This window comes from Mirounga leonina, unplaced genomic scaffold (genome assembly GCF_011800145.1).
Source record: "Mirounga leonina isolate KUSES-001 unplaced genomic scaffold, KU_Mleo_1.0 Mir_154, whole genome shotgun sequence".
Lineage (NCBI taxonomy): Eukaryota > Metazoa > Chordata > Mammalia > Carnivora > Phocidae > Mirounga > Mirounga leonina.
In genome coordinates, this window is record NW_023270389.1 from 60531819 (window position 1) to 60554530 (window position 22712).

General features: G+C 38.3%; 1 protein-coding gene across 1 annotated transcript in view; it reads left to right on the top strand.

Moving 5' to 3' along the window:
- Window positions 1–22712, top strand: part of EXO1 (exonuclease 1) — a 37622-nt gene that overhangs the window by 12609 nt on the left and 2301 nt on the right. Inside the window, exons 9-14 of the mRNA XM_035010943.1 lie at window positions 226–322; window positions 5404–5629; window positions 9465–9711; window positions 14157–14730; window positions 17585–17686; window positions 20176–20369. Coding sequence (XP_034866834.1) covers window positions 226–322; window positions 5404–5629; window positions 9465–9711; window positions 14157–14730; window positions 17585–17686; window positions 20176–20369 — 1440 coding nt within the window. The remainder of the gene's footprint in view (window positions 1–225; window positions 323–5403; window positions 5630–9464; window positions 9712–14156; window positions 14731–17584; window positions 17687–20175; window positions 20370–22712) is intronic.

Here is a 22712-nt window from a genome sequence, read left to right on the forward strand (position 1 = left end):
GAACCTAGCAAATGACCCCTGTGGTTGTCGTCTCCTACAGTGACAGATAGAACCTAGCAAATGACCCCTGTGGTTATCGTCTCGTACAGTGACAGAAAGAACCCAGAATGACCCCTGTGGTTTCAGTCATGCTGAGTGTGGAGAGTAAGGAATACACTTTTTGATCTTAATACGTTACCGTACAGTTGTTAATAAAGGCGTTTTTCCTTAATCTTACCAACCAAGGTATTTTGATGATTCCATAGCTCTTCAAATAGCCCTTGGAAATAAAGATATAAACACTTTTGAACAGATTGATGACTACAATCCAGACACTGCTACGGTAACATCTAAAGGACTTTTTTTTTTTAATGACTTCATCTTTTAGAGAGCACATTTTAATTACATCTCAGGAACTTTGACTAAAAGATTTTTATTTTATTTATTTGAGAGAGAGCATGAGCAGGGGGAGAAGCAGAGGGAGAGGGAGAAGCAGACTTCCTGTTGAGCAGGGGCTCAATCCCAGGACCCCGAGATCATGACCTGAGCTGAAGGCAGACACTTAACCAGCTGAGCCACCCAGGTGACCCAGGAACTGTGACTAAAGGCAAATCTTCATTTTGTAAACATCTTCTATGCATCTCTATATCCCAGCACTGTGCAGAGTATGGGTTTAAAACAACTCGATGATAGAGAAATTATCTTAGAACAGATATATTGGTTAATTTTCTTAAAAAGCAACCAAATGATATATCACCAGACCTTTAGACATGAACATTTTGTCTGAATCTATAAGCATTTGATGCTTTTCTTCTCGTCCCACCCCATTCGCCTCTGATATTTGGCATAGTTGAAAGTTCAAACCTAGAAACGCTACCATTGGAAGTAAATGCTGTTTTCTCGTTCACTCATAGCACTGCACAAATATTAATGGAACACCCCTGAACTGTGTCTCTGAGCCCATTCCTATTCACTTTTTCCCAGTTGTGTATATCCCTTCTGACACACTCCCCCACTATTCTCTCCTTTCCCAGACTGTTCTCTTTTCTGTTCAAATTTATTCCTTAAGTAAGTTCTGATTATTTTATCTTACTTATGCAGAAAATTCCCACATCTTTAACCTAATCTCTAGTCTAACAACAGCTGCATAATTCTAAATGTTTCTTGGATCTCTAACATAAATGATTTCCTATAACCTTAAATCTATCTACAGTCAAAAGAATTCCTTAACAGCTTTCCTTAATGACATTTCTCCTGTTTAGCACTTACTAATGCCTAAGTTGTGTCTCCGTAGTTTACTTTGTGATTCTTCCCAGCAGAATATAATTTTCATAAAGGCAGGGCTTTATGAACTTCACTGCTGTATTATATTTACCACGTTTATTTGTTGAAGGAATGAGTATCAGTTACATGATCTCTTTCATTCTCAGACTAGAAGACTTGGAAATAAACTTGGGCTTCTCTTTCACTGCTAATCCTTTTGCTTTTAGTTCTTCTGAATGACAGTTTCTTCTTTCTCATAGCTTCCAGTCTAATTCGGGTCTTTCTACCTTTGCTCACTAATTCAGTTCTTGACTGAGCATTTATTAAGCACTAAAACAAGCATAGGTTAGCTAGTGTTCTGGAATATAAAGAAAAATAAAATATAATTCTTCCTCTGGTGCTCATTGCCTAGGGAAGGGAGATGTGGTTGTATATATAGAAATGTGGAAATTTCTGTAATAGAGATGTATTCTAGTCTCCATGAAAAAGGTGGGGGGCATGTACCTAACTCCACCTAAGGAAAGAATGCTTCATAATAATAATAGCAAACATTTATTGGGTATTTACTACATCCTAAATGCTATTTTTTTTTTTGAAGATTTTATTTATTTGAGAGAGAACATGAGGAGGGGAAGGGGCAAAGGGACAAAGACTCCCCGCTGAGTAGGGAGCCTGACACGGGGCTCGGTCCCAGGACCTGAGATCATGACCTGGGTCCAAGTCAGACATTCAACTGACTGAGTCACCCAGGCGCCCCCATTCTAAATGCTTTCTAAGCACCTTACACATAGTAACTCATTTACTCTTCAACAAGCCTGTGAGGTCAATACTGTTATTCCCATTTTACAGATGAAATGAGAGGGAGGTTAAATAACTTGCCCAGAACACACATTTAATAAATAAGGGAGCTGTGATCCCAGGTCAAGCTCTCTCTGTCTCCTTTAGAGAAATTGAGGTGTCCTGGGTTTGCAAAGATCAGTGGGGATTTTCAAGATGAGATAGATGAGTGATGCCGGGCTGCAAACAACGTGTGTGGAGTAATGAGTAGTTAATTATGGCTGGCCCAAGACTGTCCTCGTGTTCACTACGTGAAGGGAGCAGAGCTCCTTGAGAAAGAAGACGAGGTGAGCCTGGAAAAGGTGGCCAGTGAGAAACCAGGACCAGTTGAGCGTTGAAAAATCATTACTGTCAGCTGAAACAAACCAAGCTACTAAGCACAAATCTCTAACGATATTCAGAAAGAACCTTATGTGCATCAATTCAAATCAGGTAAACCTTACACTCAGGTTGCTCTTTCCTCTTTCTCTTTTTAGAACTTCTCTTAATTAGATGTTAGATTTCCTAGTCTTCGACTTTTTCTGTCTTATTCATGTCTTTGTCTTGTGTCATGTTTGTCTTCCAACTTTGTACTATCCAGTATAGTAGCCAGTAGCTACATATGGCTATTTAAATTAATTCACATTGAATAATATTTAAATTTTAGTTCTTCAGTTGCATTGGCCACCTTGCAAGTACTTAGTGGCTAGTGGCTATCCATATTAGACTGCACAGGACATTTCTGTCATTGCTGAAAATTCTGTTGAGTTTTTTTCTACAGTCCTTTTCTAAGGGTGCTTTCTTTAATTGTACTTTTTTAAAGATTCTGTGTCAGGGGTGCCTGGGTGGCTCAGTCAGTTAAGTGTCTGCCTTTGGCTCAGGTCATGATCCCGGGGTCCTGGGATCAAGCCCTGTGTCGGGCTCCCCATTCAGCAGGGGGTCTGCTTCTCTCTCTCCCTCTGCCACTCCTCCTGCTTGTGCTCTCTCTCTGTCCAATAAATAAATAAAATCTTTTTTAAAAAAAGATTCTTTGTCATGGATCTCTCTGAGAATATCAATTATAATTTCTTGCACATTTTCTCCCATTCTCTGCATTCTCTGTTGGTCTGAATTGTTTTTTTCCTACTTGTTTTGGCCTTTTCTCTTCCATGGTAGAGACTTTCTTCAAACATCTGAAGCTTCTTGTCTATTTGTTCTTATTTGAGAGAGGCACCGAGCAGCTGGAGAAGATTTGTGAACAATTGGGGCTTATAATCTTGGGCTTTACTCTTGGGTGATCTGGTTGCCAACAAGCTGGCTTGATTTTGTTTTCTCTGCATGGTTCCAATTTCCAGAAAGGGATCCACCAGTTTTGACTTAGCACATGTATACGTGGCAGTTTGCATTTTGAGAGCAGGTTAGGGAAAGCGAGTTGGGGTGGGCCTTTCATTTGACCTCTGTCTTCAGACAAATGGATTTCCCCATCTTCTGAATTGCCTACTCCTTCTGGGTTTCAACTGAACAGTTGCTCTGGTTCTGAAGGCAGGTAGGTGTGAGTTGACTGTATGGTCGGGTGGAAGATGAGGGCCCAGGGATCAAATATCCTCATCTTAGCCCTCCCCCATGTGAGCCCTGCATGGTACCTGGTGCCTTAAATCCCTGAGCTCTTCTTACGTTTGTGTAGGAGAAATTGACTTCCCTTTGGGACTCTTTTCTGCAGACACTTGGGCTTGGTCTAAGTTCTTAAAATTTCTCTATCTGTACTCTGTCTTCACTATGGTTTGGGCCATACAGATATCTCCTAATTTTACTGCAGATGGAATTTGATTATTGTTTTGGGGAGATAGTAATCAAAGGAAGGGGACTGAAAAGTGTTTACTCGGCAATCTTCTTTACACATTTGAATTATTGCTATTATTATCATTTCATCAGGAATGATTCTTAAGTTATTCCTTTGTCTCAGAAACTCTAAAATGGTTGTGTTGAATGTGTCCAGACATTAATGAGAATGTTATGGCTCACTAAGATGGCCATCCTTTTACAGAGAAATTTCTGTAGGAACCATTAATTGTACCAAACTAATTCTTTTTGTTTATCTAAAATTTAGTCTTCCCAGGATGGTTTTCTACTTGCCTATTTCTCTTTTTTCAGTAAAACCATCAAGGGGATCTAATGCCATGAGCTATTATGCTTAAGCTGTTTTTTATAACCATTCACTCAATTATTCCAAATAAACTTTGTTAATTCTCAAGGTGTATCCTGAATAATGTCACCTTGTTTTATTTATTTTTATCCTTTAAGTGAGAGGCTTCGATTAGATTCCAAGTTTAGGTGGGATTTTTGTCGAGTGGAATTCATGCCCTAAGTACCAACATTGTTTATGTCTTTGTTAATTTTTATCTTTGCCTCTCTGCTCTATTAGAATATCATTGATATCCTCTTAATAGAGCACTGTCATCCAAAATATGTTGTAATTGTGAATAAGTTATATTAGCATTAAGAATGATCGCTTACCAGCCCTTACTGGCAATAACTCTTTTATGCAAGATTCAGTGTAGACCCAAATAGCTTTCTGTTTGTCTATACTGTCCACTAAAGATGGCACTAAGTATGGGTCAAATAGAAACTGGAGTTTTAAATTAGATCGTTTTGGGGGTGTGAGTGGCTCAGTGGGTTAAGCGTCTGCCTTTGGCTCAGGTCATGATCTTAGGGTCCTGGGATTGAGCCCCCGCATCGGGCTCCCTGCTCAGAGGTGAGTGAGTCGGCTTCTCCCTCTCCCTCTCTCTCTACGCGCACATGCATGCGTGCGCTCACTCTCACTCTCGAATAAATAATCTTTTAAAAAGAGAAAAATAAATGAGATTGTTTTGGTTTAAATTCAACCAGGTTTTAGAGATGGGATGGTTGCTTACTTTAAATATACAGGTTTATGGTCTTGATTCTCAGGTGCTTTGTAACTAGGGTAAGCGACTATTTAGAGGCTTATTGCCAGATTATTATTAAACTAATTGGTATTGTGTTTTGAAATAATACTCAGATTTTAAAAGCACTTGTTCTGGCCACATTTCTTCAAGTATATTTTAATTTCTTGCACTGTTAATCTTAAGGAGATTCACTTTTTATTTCTTAGAAATGAGCTAACAACTCACTTGACTTTCATTAGAATAGAAACAGACCCAGGAGTACAAGACACATTTAATAGAAAAGTGTAGTACCATCAAAGTAGAAAATGTTATTAAAGAATAGATATTTTATCAGAAATTGCTCAAAAGAGTAAATTATTTGCTTATGATTTATGTTGCTAGAGAGGGAAATATTTGGCTATTTTCCTTCTTCAAGTAATCCTTTTCGATTTTACTATTTTAGCCTGCCCAATCAAGAAGTCAGAGTTGGAATGACAAAACATGTCAGAAGTCATCTAATGTTAATAGCATTTGGCATAGGAATTACTGCCCTAGACTTGAGCTGGATGTTGTTTCAAATGCTACAAGATTGAAGGAAAATCCGAGTACTGTGGGCATTGAACAAGTGATCAGTATTAAAGGGTTAAATCTTCCAAGGAAGTCATCCATTGTGAAAAGACCAAGAAATGGTATGTATTTTTGCTTGCAGTATATATTGTGAAATATTAGTGAGTGTTGATCACATTTAAGAAATCTTTGCCAAACCCAAGGTCACTAAAATTTTCTCCTCTTTTTTTTTTTCCTAGAACTTTAGTAGTTTTAGCTCTTAGATCTAGGCCTTTGATCCATTTTGGATTAATTTTTTCGTATGGTGTGAGGGTAAGGATCAAGGTTCACCTTTTTTGTATATGGCAGTCCACTTGCTCCACCATTTGTTAAAATACTGTCCTCTCCCCACGGAATTACCTTGGCACATTTGGTGACAATCAGTTGACCTTGACCATATATGTGTGAGTCTGTTTTGGACTCTGTCATTCTGTATCATGGGTCTCTTTTGCTATCTTTATGCCAGAACATCATCTTAATTATCGTAGCTTTCTGTAAATCTTGGAATTAAGTAATATAAGTCTAAGTCTAAGTTTGTTCTTTTTTTGCAAAGCTGTTTTGGCTACTCTGTTTTTCTCAATTCCATACAGATTTTAGAATCAACTTGTCAATTAAAAAAAAAAAAAAAAAAAAAAAAACGCCTGCTGAGATGGTGATTGGAATTTAGTTGACTCCATAGATCAGTTTGGGGAGAATTGACTTCTTACCAGGATTGGGTTTTCTGATGTGTTTATTTAAGTCTTCTTTCATTTAGTGTTCAGCAGTGCTGTGTGGTTTTTAGTGTCTTACACACACATGTATTGTCAAATTTATCTCTATGTTTCAGATTTTTGATGCTACTACAAATGATATTTTAAATTTTGATTTCTAATTGTTCATTGCTAGAAATCCAGTTGACTCTTGAACCAACAAGGGTTTGAACTGCGCAGGTCCTCTTATATGTGGAATTTTTTTCATAAATACAGTGCAGTAAATGTATTTTCTCTTTATGATTTTCTTAATATTTTCTTTTCTCTAGGTCACTTTATTACAAGAATACGGTATATGACACTTATAGCATACAAAGTATGTGTTAATTGGCTGTCTCTGTTGTCAGTAAGTCTTTTGGTCAGCAGTCGGCCATTAGTAGTTAAGTTTTTAGAGAGTCAATAGTTAGATACAGATTTCTGACTCTGGAGGGGGTCAGCCCTTAACTCTCCTGTTGTTCAAGGGTCAACTGTAGGATTGATTCTTGTATTTCAATCTCCTGTTTGTACCACAAATCTGCATATTAGTTCATAGTGTCTCTTTCATAGACTCCACAGGATTCTGCAGAGACAGTCAAGTGACCTGCAGATAAAGACAGTTGTGCTTCTCCTTGTCCAGTCTGGATGCCATTTATTTGTTTGTTTGTTTGTTTGTTGTTTATTTTTTTTTTCCCTTCCTCCTCTTATGTCTTTTTCTTGTCTTCTGGAACCTCCAGTATAATGTTAAACAGAAGTGCTGAGAGTGGAATACTAAGTATTAGGGAGAGCTGTTTTATTTTTATCATAGAAGATGTGTAGAAGTAGAAAGACTAATTGTAATCTGGTCCTTCTCTCTTCTTTCCTTCAGACATGAATGAATGAAAGTCTAACAACAAAACAAAACAAGCCCTTAGCAAACCTTTTAGCTCATGCTTTTGCTTTTCAAATTTAGGTATAGATTATTCATGTTTCGTCAAAATGTATTCCTTATGAGCGTAAATCTTTCCCTGATAGTATCTCTGGACCTTTGTTTCCTCTTCTGAAATGGGAACTATACTGCCTGTTCACAAATGTTTGTGTATGTTATGTACTGTAACGTATAAAAGCCCCTTGTCCATAGCAAGTACACTGCATGTTTGTTCCTTCCTTCCTGTTCCCATGAGGATAAGCTGTTCATTTTATGTAGAGAACTCATTATCTCTAAGTTCTTTATGTCACGGTCTGCTTTGTTATCACTGCCACCTGTCAATGGATTTTGTGCCCTGGGCTCACACAAACATAAAATAAAACAGTAAGTTTTTTTCCCTCTTTTAGTTGACAGGCCTTTCATGTATTTAGAGACAGCCATTATGACTCTCCTACATTTCTTTTCCAAGCTAAAAGTTGCTTACCTACCCAGTTTGTGCTTTGGATACAATACAGGTTTTAATAATTGTGGGACTATTATGGTGAGTGGTTGTTGAAGTGCAGTCTTCTTACCACAGAGCACAATAAATCTTTAGAATTGTGTATTTTCAGCCTTCACCCAGAGACTATGCTTGTATTATTGCAAACTAAGGTAGATTTTGTTAACATTCCTGTCATTTTACTGGCACTTACTAAGTTTATAATCAAAATCAACTAGTTGTTGTTAAGGCAGGTACAGTTATACTTTTAAACTTAAATCTGGATTAAATTATCTCTACTGATGCAGTCAATTCATTATAATCCATTTTTGCCTTTCTTGAAAAATCTTTGTGTTGTCTACTAACAGATGGTTATTATCTGTGTCACCTGGAAATGAGAAATATGGCTCCCGGTGTCTCAAAGTTTTGAATAAAACGTGTTTGCTTACGTAATGTTTAATATACTGATGTCGAGAGCCCTTACGCTAGATTCCAGACTGTTCAAACTGCTAGTCACCTGTGGTCTTTCTGGGCACTTCAACTTGCTGTAATTCCACATAACTCATATCCAGTTATTTTGCTCTGCCTTGTCCACTAGGATAATATGAGAGACACTGAAGTGTCCTGCTTAGCATCTAAACCCATGGAATTCCCCCGAAAAGCTAGTCGAATAGCCTTATCACAGTAAGAAAATGCGGTTAACTTGGCATGGCTGCTTCTTGGAGAAACCTTGCTGAGGATCCTACAATGTTTGTGTTTACTTCTTCCCTCTTCCCTAAGGGCTCACAATTCTCTGCTTAATAAACAAATTAAGGCTTTTATAAGCAAAATCAAATTTACAGATCTCTAGCTTCTTAAAAATCTGTGTATTTGGGCAGCTGGGTGGCTAAGTTGGTTAAGTGACTGCCTTCAGCTCAGGTCATGATCCTGGAGTCCCAGGATTGAGTCCCGCATTGGGCTCCCTGCTAGGCAGGGAGTCTGTTTCTCCCTCTGACCCTCTCCCCTCTCATGCTCTCTCTCTCTATCTCATTCTCTCTCAAATAAATAAAATCTTTTAAAATAAAAATCTGTGTATTTTTAACTTTGAGGTATCCTCTTCTGATCTCTAGTATTTGGTACCCCCAACCATTTTACTGATCTCCTAGGGTAGTGAGCACTCACTGTTCAGGCTGAGAATTAGTTGTAGTTGGACTGATTTCAAGCACCTGCCCACTATCTCTATGTTGTTGTCTATGTCAGGCATCAACTGACTGTATTATTTAACCTTATGATTTATTCTACTGCCATAGAATACATTGGTCACACAAGTTTCTCAGGCCCCATGGCTAGGTAATGAGGATCAGAACTAGAGCACAGGTTACTTCACTACGTGACAATCCTATATACTTCAAAGGCAGTAATGTATCGGTGGTGGGTATAAGTGGCTGCTGGTTTTATTGGAACATTTTAAAAATCAAATAGGAAATCGTACATTGATGTGTAAATTGCCTTAATTTTTTTTATTCAAATCAAGCCTTTAGTATCAGAAGTAAATAGCCTTACAGAATTGATTGTATCCTGAAATTTTGGTTTTGGTAATTTCACATTAAATCATACAAATAACTGACATTACAACTTAACTAATCTGTGAAATTGTAAAACACAGCTAAGGGAATTTTTTTTCTTTTGAGTCATTCTTGCATCTCCTTTTGTGATGCATCATTAAAGAAATAAGACTTCCTCCTTAGGACAGTGAGATGCGGACTGTAACAGTAAGGCTGAGTCTCCACACGGAACAAAGATTTACAGGCCATTTTGTTTTTATTTAGAAGAGCTGTCAGAAGACGACCTGTTGAGTCAGTATTCCCTTTCATTTACAAAGAAGACCAAGAGAAATAACTGTGAAGGTCCTAAATCCTTGAACTCTTCTGAAATGCTCATGCCTGACGTGGTGGATGGAAGTACTGTTAGAAAAAATGGGAGCGCAACACTTACGACGAGAAATAAATTTGCGGCGTTTTTACAGAGAAAAAATGAAGACAGCGGTGCAGTTGTGGTCCCAGGGACCAGAAGCAGGTACAGTTCATCTACACAGTGTTGTGTGTCTGTTGTATCACCTACTCCACCGGTCCTTATTCCAGTTGTCCTACATAAACACTGAATCCGGGTTGTCAGTGTGGAGCCCGGCTTGGTCCATGTACTGTTTGTGTCATGTGTCACCTGAGTCCCGACGTAAATGCACATCCGTTCTCTTGAACATCTCTTCATACTAAAGCAAAATAAGAATTGTAGACTTATATTTTGCATTAGAAAAATTGTGTTGTTTTGGAGGGTCCCTTGCTTATTTCTACTGTTTTTTAAGAACTACAATTTTGCAGAGTAGGGTTTTTTGTGTTTTTTTTTTAAGATTGGTTTATTTGAGAGAGAGAGAGAACATGAGCAGGGGGGAGGACAGAGGGAGAGGGAGAGAGAATCCCAAGCAGACTCCCCACTGAGCACGGAGCCTGAGATTATGACCTGAGCTGAAATCAAGAGTCAGATGCTCAGTCAACTGAGCCACCCAGTCGCCCCAACAGAGTAATTTTAGAAATATATTTAAATACAGAGTTCTAATATTAATTGAGAACCTAATACTATAGTAGACATTGGGTTACAAAAATGAGAGACATAGTATTTGTTGAGAAGCTTGTAGTGTAGTTACAAAAATAGGTCCATAAAGAAAATCTGTACAGTGTGGCAGGTACAACAAAAGTATGCCTAAGGTGTCCTGGGGGCATTAAAGGAACGTCTCCTGCTGAGTGGGTGGTTGAAAGGGTCAGAGGGAAGGGACAGGTGTCAGGTACTGTTACAAAGAATGGAGCCTCTACCTTCCCTGTGGGCAGAGACATGGAGCTTGGGGCGGCTACTTGCTGTCGGCCGCTCCTGTTACTACTCCTGCCAAAATATAAGTCTGCAAAAGGACACTGACGGAGCAGAAGTAGACAGGAGGCCAGTTCATGGAGGGTTTGTAAGCCAGGCTAAGGAACTTTTAGACTTTAGAGGTGATAGGAGCTATTTGGTGGTTTTTAATCAGGGGAGGGGTAGGATTTGATTCCTGCTTTTGATAGACTGTTCCAAGTGTGCTGTGAAGGATGGATTCTAGATGGCCAAAAGCGAAACAGAAAGATGGTTTAGGCCGTTCTATAGACCCTGTGAGTGATGATGAGGTTTTGGAGTCGGTATAATGTAGGGGTCAGCAATTGGGACCCTGGGATTGGACCACCTGGATTTGAGTCCTGTCCTGTTCGCTCATGAGATGTTTGACTCAGGAAGATTAAATTCTGGGTGCTTCAGTTTCCTCTTTTTAAAAAATGGGGCCATACTCTGGTTTCTCTTCAGATCGCGTAAATCTTTCGCCTTTTTAAAAAATGGGGCCAACAATTATGACAAGCTCAGGGCCATTGTGAGGATCACATTATGACTGTACGCAAAGGTGCCTAAAGCGGTACCTGATGGATGATAAATACATGGTGAATAGCTCTTACTTTATGGTCTGGATGGTGGTACCACACCGAGCGGCAGGAAGTTGGAGTGTCAGAAGTTACCTAGGCATGGCCTAGTAGCCCAGAGAACACCGATCAGCCCCCACATTCCTCTGGAAGACTTAGAACGGATGTGTTCTTCAAGTTTAATCCACCAGGCCGCTGCCAGTCTGTCTAACCGTGACGGTGGGAGACGGGCATGAAGGAACCAACCGCTGGTCATCCTTGAAACTCACTGTAGGCGGCGTTCCAGACCCTCCTCCCATCGGGCCTTCCTAAGGAAAACAGTCACATCCCGATTAAATGATCATTCTGATTCTGCCTGCACTAGTCCCTCTCGTGGAAGGTGCTTGTTACTAGTGGAATGATGAAAAAGGAGGCTGCAGATGATGGAGAAGAAGACATGATACATGTCGGTTACTACATTCTAGAAAGTTAGCTTTCCTCTCTTGCAGAAATCCTTGGAACTTGTGTTTCATTTTTCCACGTGGATGAGAATAAAATTTCCCTTTTCTGTCCCTCGATGTCCAGCTCGGTCACCACCCAAGCTTAATGAGATACCCGTTCACAGCTGCACATCTCCACTCTATAGTTTAGGCAGATGTGTCACCGAAAAATTGTTAAGAGATCCTTGGAGAAATGCATTTTTTTTCCTCCATCAGTTTCCTGTGAAACAATAATTGTAAGTCCTTGATGTAGGATTTTCCGACCTGGGTGGTACAGCAACATCCGATAACTAGATATGATTAAATCAGTTTTCTTAGCTAATTTTTGAAGTTGTTTAATACACTCTCTTATTCCTCACAGCAAAATTATGAGATAGTCAAGGTCGCTGTTTTTTTCTCTATTTTGGGTTAAGACACTGAAGGTCTGAGAGGTTAAACAGCTTTCCCAGGGTGGTGTAGTTAGTACCATCGACACAGGGGTTCCTAGTCCTCATCATTGCGGTGGGTTGAAAGGAACAAACAGTCTCATTGGCCTGGATATGAATTCTCACTGTGTCATTGAATTAGTTGAGGGATCTTTCACACACCACTGAATTACCCTGAACCTATTTCTTTATAAAATATGGATGATCAGCTACTGGAGGTTGTTCTGGAGACGAGCAGAAGTAGATCAAGCATCTGACACAGTGCCCAGTCACTAATATATATGCAAGAATTTATCATCACCCCCCTCTGTAATATAATTTATATTTAATGTAATATCACCCACTACATTAATGTAATGCAACACAAGCTATTAAATATATCAAAGATTGTCTCCATCCCATCTGCTTTTTTGGAAGTCTGCTTTAACTCTTCTTTATTACATAGATACTTATCCTAGAAACATTCCGGTTTATATTTTGAGACCTAGAAATAGAAATATCAATTAAGCAACACTGTAGGCTAATTGGGAAGAAGTAGCCCTGATCTGAGAGGGTGTTCTGGGTTTTAATTCTGCTTTCTAGCTGATTAATTTTATAACCTTGGGCACTGTCACTATTAACTTCTCTTACCCATGAAATCCTACCTGGAAGACTATTTGGATATCATAGGGGTTCTTATTTACTTAAAAATGAGTGATGTGATCAGACCTGGGAGCTCCTGTTTTGTGCTTAGTGAATAGCCTAGTAAGACCTTTCCTTCCATGGACTGCTTCCTTCTTGGCCTGTATCCACACCTCAGCCGGGGATTTGATAAAGGACAGAGAGGATTTTTACCCTCCAGCATGTAGTAAATATTCTGTTTATCATTTTGGATTTGAACTAATACTTATTAAGGAGGTAAATTCTCTTTAGGTTTCATATTTATCTGATCATATACCCTGGGAATTTCCTTTTTTTTTTTTTTCTAAAGATTTTATTTATTTGTCAGAGAGAGAGAGCACAAGCAGGGGAAGTGGCAGGCAGAGGGAGAAGCAGGCTCCCTACTGAGCAAGGAACCCGATGCAGGACTCAAACCCAGGACCCAGGGATCATGACCTGAGCTGAAGGCAGACGCTTAACTGAACCACCCAGGTGTCCCTGAGAATTTCCTTTTTAACCTCAAAATTCTCTGAGTACATCTTCTCCGTAATGATACTGATCTTTCTTTTGTATTGGAGTGTTTATAAGTGACTTTTTAAAGCTGCTACACTAAGTAATACCTCTTATTAATACAGAATCTTATGATAGATATGAAAGTCATAACCTCAATACTTAAAATAGCATAAAAGTTTAAAAAGCCGGGCGCCTGGGTGGCTCAGTCGGTTAAGCGACTGCCTTCGGCTCGGGTCATGATCCTGGAGTCCCGGGATCGAGTCCCGCATCGGGCTCCCTGCTCAGTGGGGAGTCTGCTTCTCCCTCTGACCCTCCCCCCTCTCATGTGCTCTCTCTCTCTCTCTCATTCTGTCTCAAATAAATAAATAAAATCTTTAAAAAAAAAAAAAAAAAAAGTTTAAAAAGCCGATAGAGTACGTACCACTACAAGTTCCCAGATGATTTGCTACTAGGAAATAAGCTAAGATAGAGTAAGTGGCTAATTTCTTTTATTTTGCTTTTACAAAATAAGAGACAGTAGTTGTAAATTGTCCCTCTGTTGCATATTTCTGTAACTCTTCACATATTTGACTGTCAGCCATGTGTTAGCCGCTAGTGTAGGTGCTATGGATGGTACCTGTCCTCGGGGAGCTTCTAGTCTGTCTGGGAGTTTATTAAATAAAGGTTAGCGGGGAAAGATGTATGTGACGATTAGGGGTAGATAAAATATGCAAATTCTAAGTAATGTATGTAGAGAGGACTGCTTTTAGGAAATCCTATCTACAAATTCATTATATAAATAAATTTCTAAATGGGTGAATGTCGGTATAACCAAAATTTAAGCTTTCAAAATCTGTTTTGTCTTTATTTACGAAATTATGTATTCATGAGATTTTTCTTGAAGAATCTAGACCATTTTTCACTCCCTGAATCTTAATCACCTTTGTGGGAAAACTCTAGAATATTTATAAGTTCTTTCTGTTGTTTTTTTCTGGCAGGTTTTTTTGCAGTGCTCTGGATTCTGCCGACTGTGTATCGGTGGAAGCAGGCAGCCAGCCCCTAGAGGAAGGTGCTGTCACGGAGAAAGAGACCAGTCTAAGTGAGTCAGATTGCGTAGATGGCCAGAAGCCGGCTGGGTTGGACGTAGCTCGTAGCTCAAGTGATCCGACTGCAGGCAATGGAGCCGTGATGACTGACAGTGAGTCTCAGTCTTCTGAGACCAGCAGGTTCACCAGGACCATTTCACCACCTACTCTGGGCACACTCAGAAATTGTTTTAGTTGGTCTGGGAGTCTTGGAGACTTTTCACGAACTCCAAGCCCTTCGCCAAGCTCTTCTCCACGCACAGTGTTGCAGCAGTTCCAGAGACGGGCTGACCCCTGTGCGGCCCCGCCTGGCCGGAGGGAAGTGTCCCATGTGTCTCAGTTAAAGAGCGATGGGTCAGGTGATGAAGAGCCTCCCTTATGGCCAGTGGGGTCCTCTCCACAGTCTCAGGAAAGTGCAGAATTATTGCCACACAATTTGAATGCATCAAAACTTTCTCAGCCTTCTAGTAAGGATTCGGATTCAGAGGTAAGTCACGTTATGAAGCCTTTGTTTTCAAATCCATGTGTAAGAGGAAATAGGGTGTTAATCAGATAATTGGGGAAATGTTGCCCAAGTTTTAGAAATAATTGGCGGTCTTAATTTTTTATTCTAGATCTTACTTGTAGAAAGTTCACATTCTATCCATCCTAAGGACTTCTCCGAATGTTCATATTTTAAACTCTTGCACATTTAATCTAACCCTGTATTTCCTGAGTCACTGTGTGCTCTGTCGAGAGGTATCTCAAGTTGTGCGCAGTTAAGACGTAAGCAGAATGATACATTATAATAAATTTAGTATTTATTTCCTTAATATACTCTTGAATTCAGATAACATTTGAAACCTTATAAGGAAATGGCCTTATTAATTTGCTGGTGTTCATCTTAAGCTTTAGTACTTAAAAATATGTTTTCATTTACTCCTCTTATTCTTGCTACACTTCCCCTTCTAACAAAACAAAATAGTAGTACCTGTGACTTTGTTACTCTGTTTTAAGTTAATAAAAGCATCCTAACCATTTTTTTCCTTATTTATAAAATATCTTTTAGTCTGATCTAAATCAAAACTTCAAATAAGTACTGCTCATAAGCGCCAGTGACGGTTCTATTTTAAAATGCATGAGAGCTTCCTTTACATCTGAGTCACCTCAGACTTACCAGTAACATGCTTCATTTTATCTTCACCAACTCCAATAACAAGTTGTAAGAATAATTATAGCCACGGTACTATTTGACAGAATCTTGATAATCCCGAACATTGAGGAGTAATGAATCAGAATAGCTTATATTTATCAAAAGGAAAATATTTTATTCAAGTTCCCAAAGGAAACATGAATTGTACTGGACTCAAACTGAAGAAAAAAGCTAACCTAAAATGTCAGAACAAATTGTTTTCACTCAGAGAAAGCCGAAATCAGTTAATATATTGAATCCAACATCTGTTCCATGTGGTGTTTGAGTTTTGAAGAGTGGGGACAGCCTTTGAGCCTTGGGCTTTTCTTTCTCCTTTCACTTGCGTTGGCTTCAGTTCATCCATACTGGTCCGGAACCCCCTGTTTCTTTTAATATAAGCCCCCATTTTAATACCATCATTTTCATTTTGTGCTTCACACTGCATTTGCTCTTGGCCCCATGTGGGTGCCGCCACAGCCACTTTGTCTTGAACATCTTTCATAAAAACATCACCAATTTATGAGAATACAGGTCTGCTGAGCTCTTTCAGGATGCTCTTTTTCCTTTTTCCAGCAGACCTTTTCCTGTCTCACTTTGTAAGCTTTTAGCCATGTGTTGCTGAGAAGCCTTCCTAGCTCACAGGCTGTGGCCTGGGCATGCTGATGGAACTTTCCACATTTCTGAATTCTGGATAACCATTTTTTGTATCTCTCACCACCAGATGTAGTAAACTCCCGTTAGGATAAATAAATTGTTAATTCTCAAAGAATCAGAACACTAACAGGTAACATAAAATTATACAATCTTTCTTTGATTCAGAAAATGTTTCAGAAAGCCACAATACTATTGGGCTTCATTTTTAACATTAGTTTTTACCGGATGGCTCTGTGAAGAAAATATTTCTCTAGTGGAGCCTTCCATTGGTAGTTGACTGAAAAGCAACAACCATAGATTCTATGTGTATTGAGTTCATTGACCCTATTTGAGGTAAATTAATCTTAGGACCTTACTCATGACCTTTATTTTAAGAAATTTAACATCTGAAACTAACATGTCGACTACACTTAAAAAGAAGAAAGAAAAAGAAACAAATGATTTATCCCAGAGTCACCACAGCTGTTAGCCGTGAGTGAGGAATATTGGAGTTTCTGTGAGTTACAAGCCAGTTAATGGAGTTATTTTTCACTTCGGGATTATTTTTTTAAGTATATAATACTGTAAAGAATCGCAAGGTAAATTTTTTTTAAATCCTCTTGAAGGATGCAGAAATGTAAAGTCTTCTGAATCTTCATTCAGAATGTCCTTTTTTATGTGACTTCTGTGGGAAGCCGGATTATTCTGTCTATAGAAAAGCTCTACATGATGGGATAGCCAGAGGCGAGATCTCAAGGTCACTGTGAAAAGTACCTGCATTTGACACAGTATTACTCTACTTCTTCAAAGTAGATCCGCCCCCCCTTTTTTTTTAATGTTGAACACGTTACCCAATTAAAAGATGTGGCTATTCTGGTTCAACTTTTTGTAGCTAGTAATTTATGAAAACTATCAGCTGGGCTTGGGTAAACCAGTAACGTTACAGTAGGAGACTTGTCTTACTTGAGTCAGCATTTTGACAGGCTCCTGAAAGGGTTAGGAAAGCCTTCAAATTTATTTATTTATTTATTTATTTATTTATTTATTTATTTATTTATTTTTAAAGATTTTATTTATTTATTTGAGAGAGAGAGAATGAGAGAGAGCACATGAGAGGGGGGAGGGTCAGAGGGAGAAGCAGACTCCCTGCCGAGCAGGGAGCCCGATGTGGGACTCGATCCAGGGACTCCAGAATCATGACCTGAGCCGAAGGCAGTCACTTAACCAACTGAGCCACCCAGGCGCCCAAGGAAAGCCTTCAAATTTAAACAGATCTTTTATTTTATACAATTTCCTTTAGCTAAAGCATCTTGCTAGTTTCTTTGGTGAAACTTGGGGTAAGCTGGCAAACACCGTTTCTACTTCGATTCATTTTCTTTTCATCTACTCCGTGTTTCATACTTTTCTGAGAAATTACATTTTTTATTTATACTGATTTTCTTGTTTCATTTGTTTCGTGTTTTGTTGAATATGGGTTAGTTGTCATAAAGAATCCACAGTCAAAATCTAATTTTTTTTTTAATCCTGGGGAATCTAGGAATCTGACTGCAATATGAAGTCACTTGATAATCAAGGTAATCCGAAATCCAAGCTACGTTTATCTCAGTTTTTGAAAAAAGACACACTTCTAAGAAACAAGGTAAAAACAATTTTTTTTAATTTCAGAAGCAGTGTATGTTTATTACCAGAAACTGAGAAAAATCAACAAAATTAAAAATTAAAGTGCCTATATTTTTATTTACAGGAAAAACATCTACTTTCAATCCTATTAGGACCATGTTTATACCTGATTGTAGGTGGTGAAGTTGTGAAACCCTTATCTTCTCTTGCAGGTCTTTTTTCCATGTGCTTCTACAGATTACTTGTAACAACTGAGCAATATGCCATTGTATAAGTTTAGCTAATTCCCTTACGTTTGTCATTTCCCCTAAACATATTTTACTGTAGTAGATAGTACTGCATTCAAGATCTCGTGGATAAATATCTGCATACCATTTTTGATTGTTTCATAGGGATGAATTCCGTGGGCTGGTATTACTGGTCCATACGATTTAAACCTTTGATGTATGTTGCCAAAAGACCTTCTAGAAACTGAATATCCAACAAACCAGGTTTTTTTTTTTTAATCAAAATATATAAATATTTCCATGACTACATAGTGAAAGCTCACCAGTTAAAGCATATTTTATGTATTTTATTAAATGTTCTTGCCTGTTAATATGAAAATGCTCATTTCTAACTCAAAAATGCACAAGAGATACAAACAGTATAAAAGAAAAAGTACAAATGTTTGATTAGTATATAAAAACGTGTGTAACCTCATTAGTATTCAAATAATGCAAATTAAAATAATGAAATACAATTTCTTACCTCTCAGATTTTCAAAAAATATTTTTAATTTTAATTGTTCTCATTTTTATGAGTGTATAGTGAGAAAATAATCACAGATTAATTGTGTATAAATTGCTCTGCCATTTCAGGAAAGCAATTTGAATGTGTTTAAATAATTCAACCCCATAAGTACATTCTAGAACTCGAGTCTAAAGAAATAATGAGAGTTTAAGTACAGGAATACTTATCCTGCATTGGTTACAATAGTGGAAAATTGCAAATAGCCTATCTAAAAATAAAGGAGTGAATTATTAAATACATAATTGGTTTTAGCTCTTAGGTGGTGGGAGTACAGGTGAATTTTTTTTCTTGTTTTCTCATGTTTTCCCATAGTGAACACATTATTTTTCTAACAGCACAAAAACTTTTTTAAAATTTCAGTAAATGGTCTGCATATCCATTTGAAAAAAGATCCGTCTCATGCTATATAAATATAAATCCTAAATATATTAAAGATTTAAATGTAGAATATGTAAATATAAGACTCTTTTTTAAAATCTTTGCATGCAAAAGGCTTTTTCAGACCTACACTGCCTTGGAAGGGTGTCCATATTATTTTTGAGTAAAGAGGAAGAACATGAAGCAGTATGTATGATGTATTTTTGCTTAAATACTCAAAATACTCATGCAAACTGTATATGTTTATATAATCATAGTAAAAAGTCTAGAAAGATGCCAAAATTATGTGCAGTGACAAATAGGACTGGAGATGTAGAAAGTACTTTTCCGAAAGAAGTTATGTCGACATTAAACCGTCGTCTTCGTAGTCATCGTCGTCGTCGTCGTCTTCTTATTATTATTGCTCTCAGAGTTTTTGTCAGGGTTTTAAATGTCACTTCTATTTTGGTGAAAACTCCCCAGATGGACCTTCCCTCTTGCTCCCCAATATCCATCTTTAATATCCAAAATTAAACTCACTTTTTTTGTTGTTGTTATACCTCAAACCAGTTCTTCTCAGAACATTTTTTATCTTCATCTGCTACCTAAGATTATATTATTCTCTTTGTCATTTAATTTCAAAATTTTAGGGTAGACACAGCGAGAGAGGGAACACAGGCAGGGGGAGTGGGAGAGGGAGAAGCAGGCTTCCCACAGAGCAGGGAGCCCGACGCAGGGCTCGATCCCAGAACCCTGGGATCATGACCCGAGCCGAAGGCAGACGCTTAACGACTGAGCCACCCAGGCGCCCCGGGTCTTTTTTTTTTATAACTTCCAGTTCGATCCTTCTGCAGGGGGTAAAGAGAAATAACCCCACATCTGAACCTATCCAAATTCTAATGTTTCTTTCTTTGTCTTGTTTCTCGCTTTCTCCCTTTTCCCCTCACCAACACCCCATCAAGATATCATCTTTCATGTGTGAACGTTCCCGTTCTTTATACCTCCTCTGGCAACTTCATCAATTTGAAAGCCTTGTTTTATATGCCTCACTCTTACTATCCTAAAGAACAACAACAAGACATTGATGGCTCCATATTTCCCACAGGATAAAAATCAACCCTTGGATAGAAAAAGCTAAATGTCAGTAGAGATCTTTTGAAGAACCTATTTAAAACAAAATTCACTTTTGCATGTGAAAAGGAAAACTATCCAATCAAAACATATTAAGTGAAAAAAAAAAACATTTTTACACACTGCTTATTGGTTACTTTTCTATTTTAATGTGCAGAGAGTAGTTTGAAATTAACTAAAGGTCATTGCTTGAACAAAACAGTATTAAAAGGGGCATTTACTCTTCAGGTTCCTGGGCTGTATAAATCTAGTTCTGTGGACAATCTTTCTACAACCAGGATCAAGCCTCTAGTTCCTGCCCGAGTCAGTGGGCTCAGCAAGAAGCCATCAAGCATCCAGAAGAGGAATCATCATAATGCTGAGAACAGGCCAGGATTACAGATAAAAATCAATGAGCTCTGGAAAAATTTTGGATTTAAAAAGTGAGTTGCCTTGTTACTTACTCTAAGGATAAATTATTTTTTTGTAATTTCTATCACTTTTTCCCAATTCTTTCTGTTTCCAAAGGAGTCAGTTTTGTTTTCTCTTACCCTAAGAGAATTATTTTCGTCTATTCTCTTTAGCTGACTCTTTTTAAGTATATTTAACTTCGACGTCTATACCTTCATTTAGTGAAAAGATGACAAATTAAAAAGCTTCAGTTCTTGGTCTGGCGGGGTCTATTGTTAAGCAAGTGACTTTTTCTAGCCTAAGTGTCTTGGCTTCCTTCCTTCCGAGTCTCTCAGGATTGTATTGAAAATAAATTGTTTTAGACATGAGGGTGGGAATGTAATGCTCTATCATATTCCTTGATTTAAAGCAATTTGTTCCCCTAAATCATCACATCTGAAGTGGGGAAAATCACTGAGCGTATGTGATGATTGTGCCAGATTTCTAATGTATGGGACAAACACTGTTTTTTTTTAAAGATTTTATTTATTTATCTGACAGAGACAGCGAGAGAGGGAATACAAGCAGGGGGAGTGGGAGAGGGAGAAGCAGGCTTCCCGCCGAGCAGGGAGCCCCATGCGGGGCTTGATCTGAGGACCCTGGGATCATGACCTGAGCTGAAGGCAGACGCTTAACGACTGAGCCACCCAGGCGCCCCAGAACAAACACTGTTTTAAAACAGCTGACCCTCTGTATATTTACCTTTTTTGAGCCACACGATACTTCCTTCCATTAAACTACAAAATTAGTCTCAGAGTACTACGATTTATAATTAATTTATTCTTTTGTTCTTCTCAATAAAGCAAATGTGCTAAAAATAGAGGATGGGAAAGTTACATGGGTGGTGGGATTAAACCTTACTTAATAGAAATGTCACAATCAGATGAGATGATATGAGCAGAAACACTTTGTAAATAGCAAGTGCTGGACACAATTATTTTTATTTTGCATTGTGTAAAGTCTAGGATTAAACCATATAGCAGCAGTTCTCAAATATCTGCCTTCAGGCACCCTTTACACTTAAAAATTACTGAGGGCCCAGAAATATTTTGGTTTATGTGGAGTTATACCTGTCAGTATTTAACTGTCTTAGAAATTAAAATGGACGGGCGCCTGGGTGGCTCAGTTGGTTAAGCGACTGCCTTCGGCTCAGGTCATGATCCTGGAGTCCCGGGATCGAGTCCCGCATCGGGCTCCCTGCTCGGCGGGGAGTCTGCTTCTCCCTCTGACCCTCCTCCCTCTCATGCTCTCTGTCTCTCATTCTCTCTCTCAAATAAATAAATAAAATCTTTAAAAAAAAAAAAAGAAATTAAAATGGACATTTTTAAATAACAATGACAAACCCATATTAAAATCAATAGTATATCGTTACAAAAAAATAACTTTTCCAAAACCAAAAAAAAAAGTGAAAAGTGACTTTTTTATACATTTTTGCAAATCTTAACTGTGGTTTACTAGGACTGAGCTGGATTCTTACATCTGTTTCTGTGTTTGATCTGTTTTGATAGGTTGTCTTGGTTGAAGTGTAGGAAGAAAATCTGGCTCCACACATATTTGTAGTTGGGAAACACATATTTAATAGACTTTTTATTTAGCTGTAAATTTTCTACTTTGTTATTATACCAATGTTCAACAAGTGATGGTTTCTTAAAGGTTAGTTACAACATCAGATACGAAACCAAGTCAGCTGACTTTTCATATTCTGTGTTTCATTGCAGTCTGTTGGTCCATAGCACACCTTGAGTGTATCTTTTGCTCATGCATGCATTGGTCATCTAAAAAATGTTGACTTACTGAGTTGTGTTTATCTTCCAAATGTAGACACATTTCATTATACAATATAAAGAAACCAGTTTTATCAGAAAGTCTTTAAGTATTGAGAAGCTGTCAAGTGGCAGATACAGGTTATCCAAAATTCTGACTTTCACTTGAAAGCTTGAATTTTATAGTTGGCAACAAATCCTGTTAGTTTTTCCTTGGGGGTAACAACCGGCTCTCTTTGTTCATTTTATTTGTATTTTATTTTATTTTAAAGATTTTATGTATTTATTTGAGAGAGAGAAAACATGAGCAGGGGGGTAGGGGTAAAAGGAGAAGCAGACCCCCGCCGAGTGGGGAGCCCGATGCAGGACTTGATCCCAGAACCCTGGGATCATAACCTGAGCTGAAGGCAGACGGTTAACTGACTGAGCCACCCAGGTGCCCTCTTTGTTCATTTTAGAGAAGCCCTTTGCCAGATAACTAAATTTGAATAACCATGGTGTCGCACATGCTTTTTCACTTGAGATAACCATCATACTTCACTACCAACAGAAATGCCTCATGTTGTATTTCCC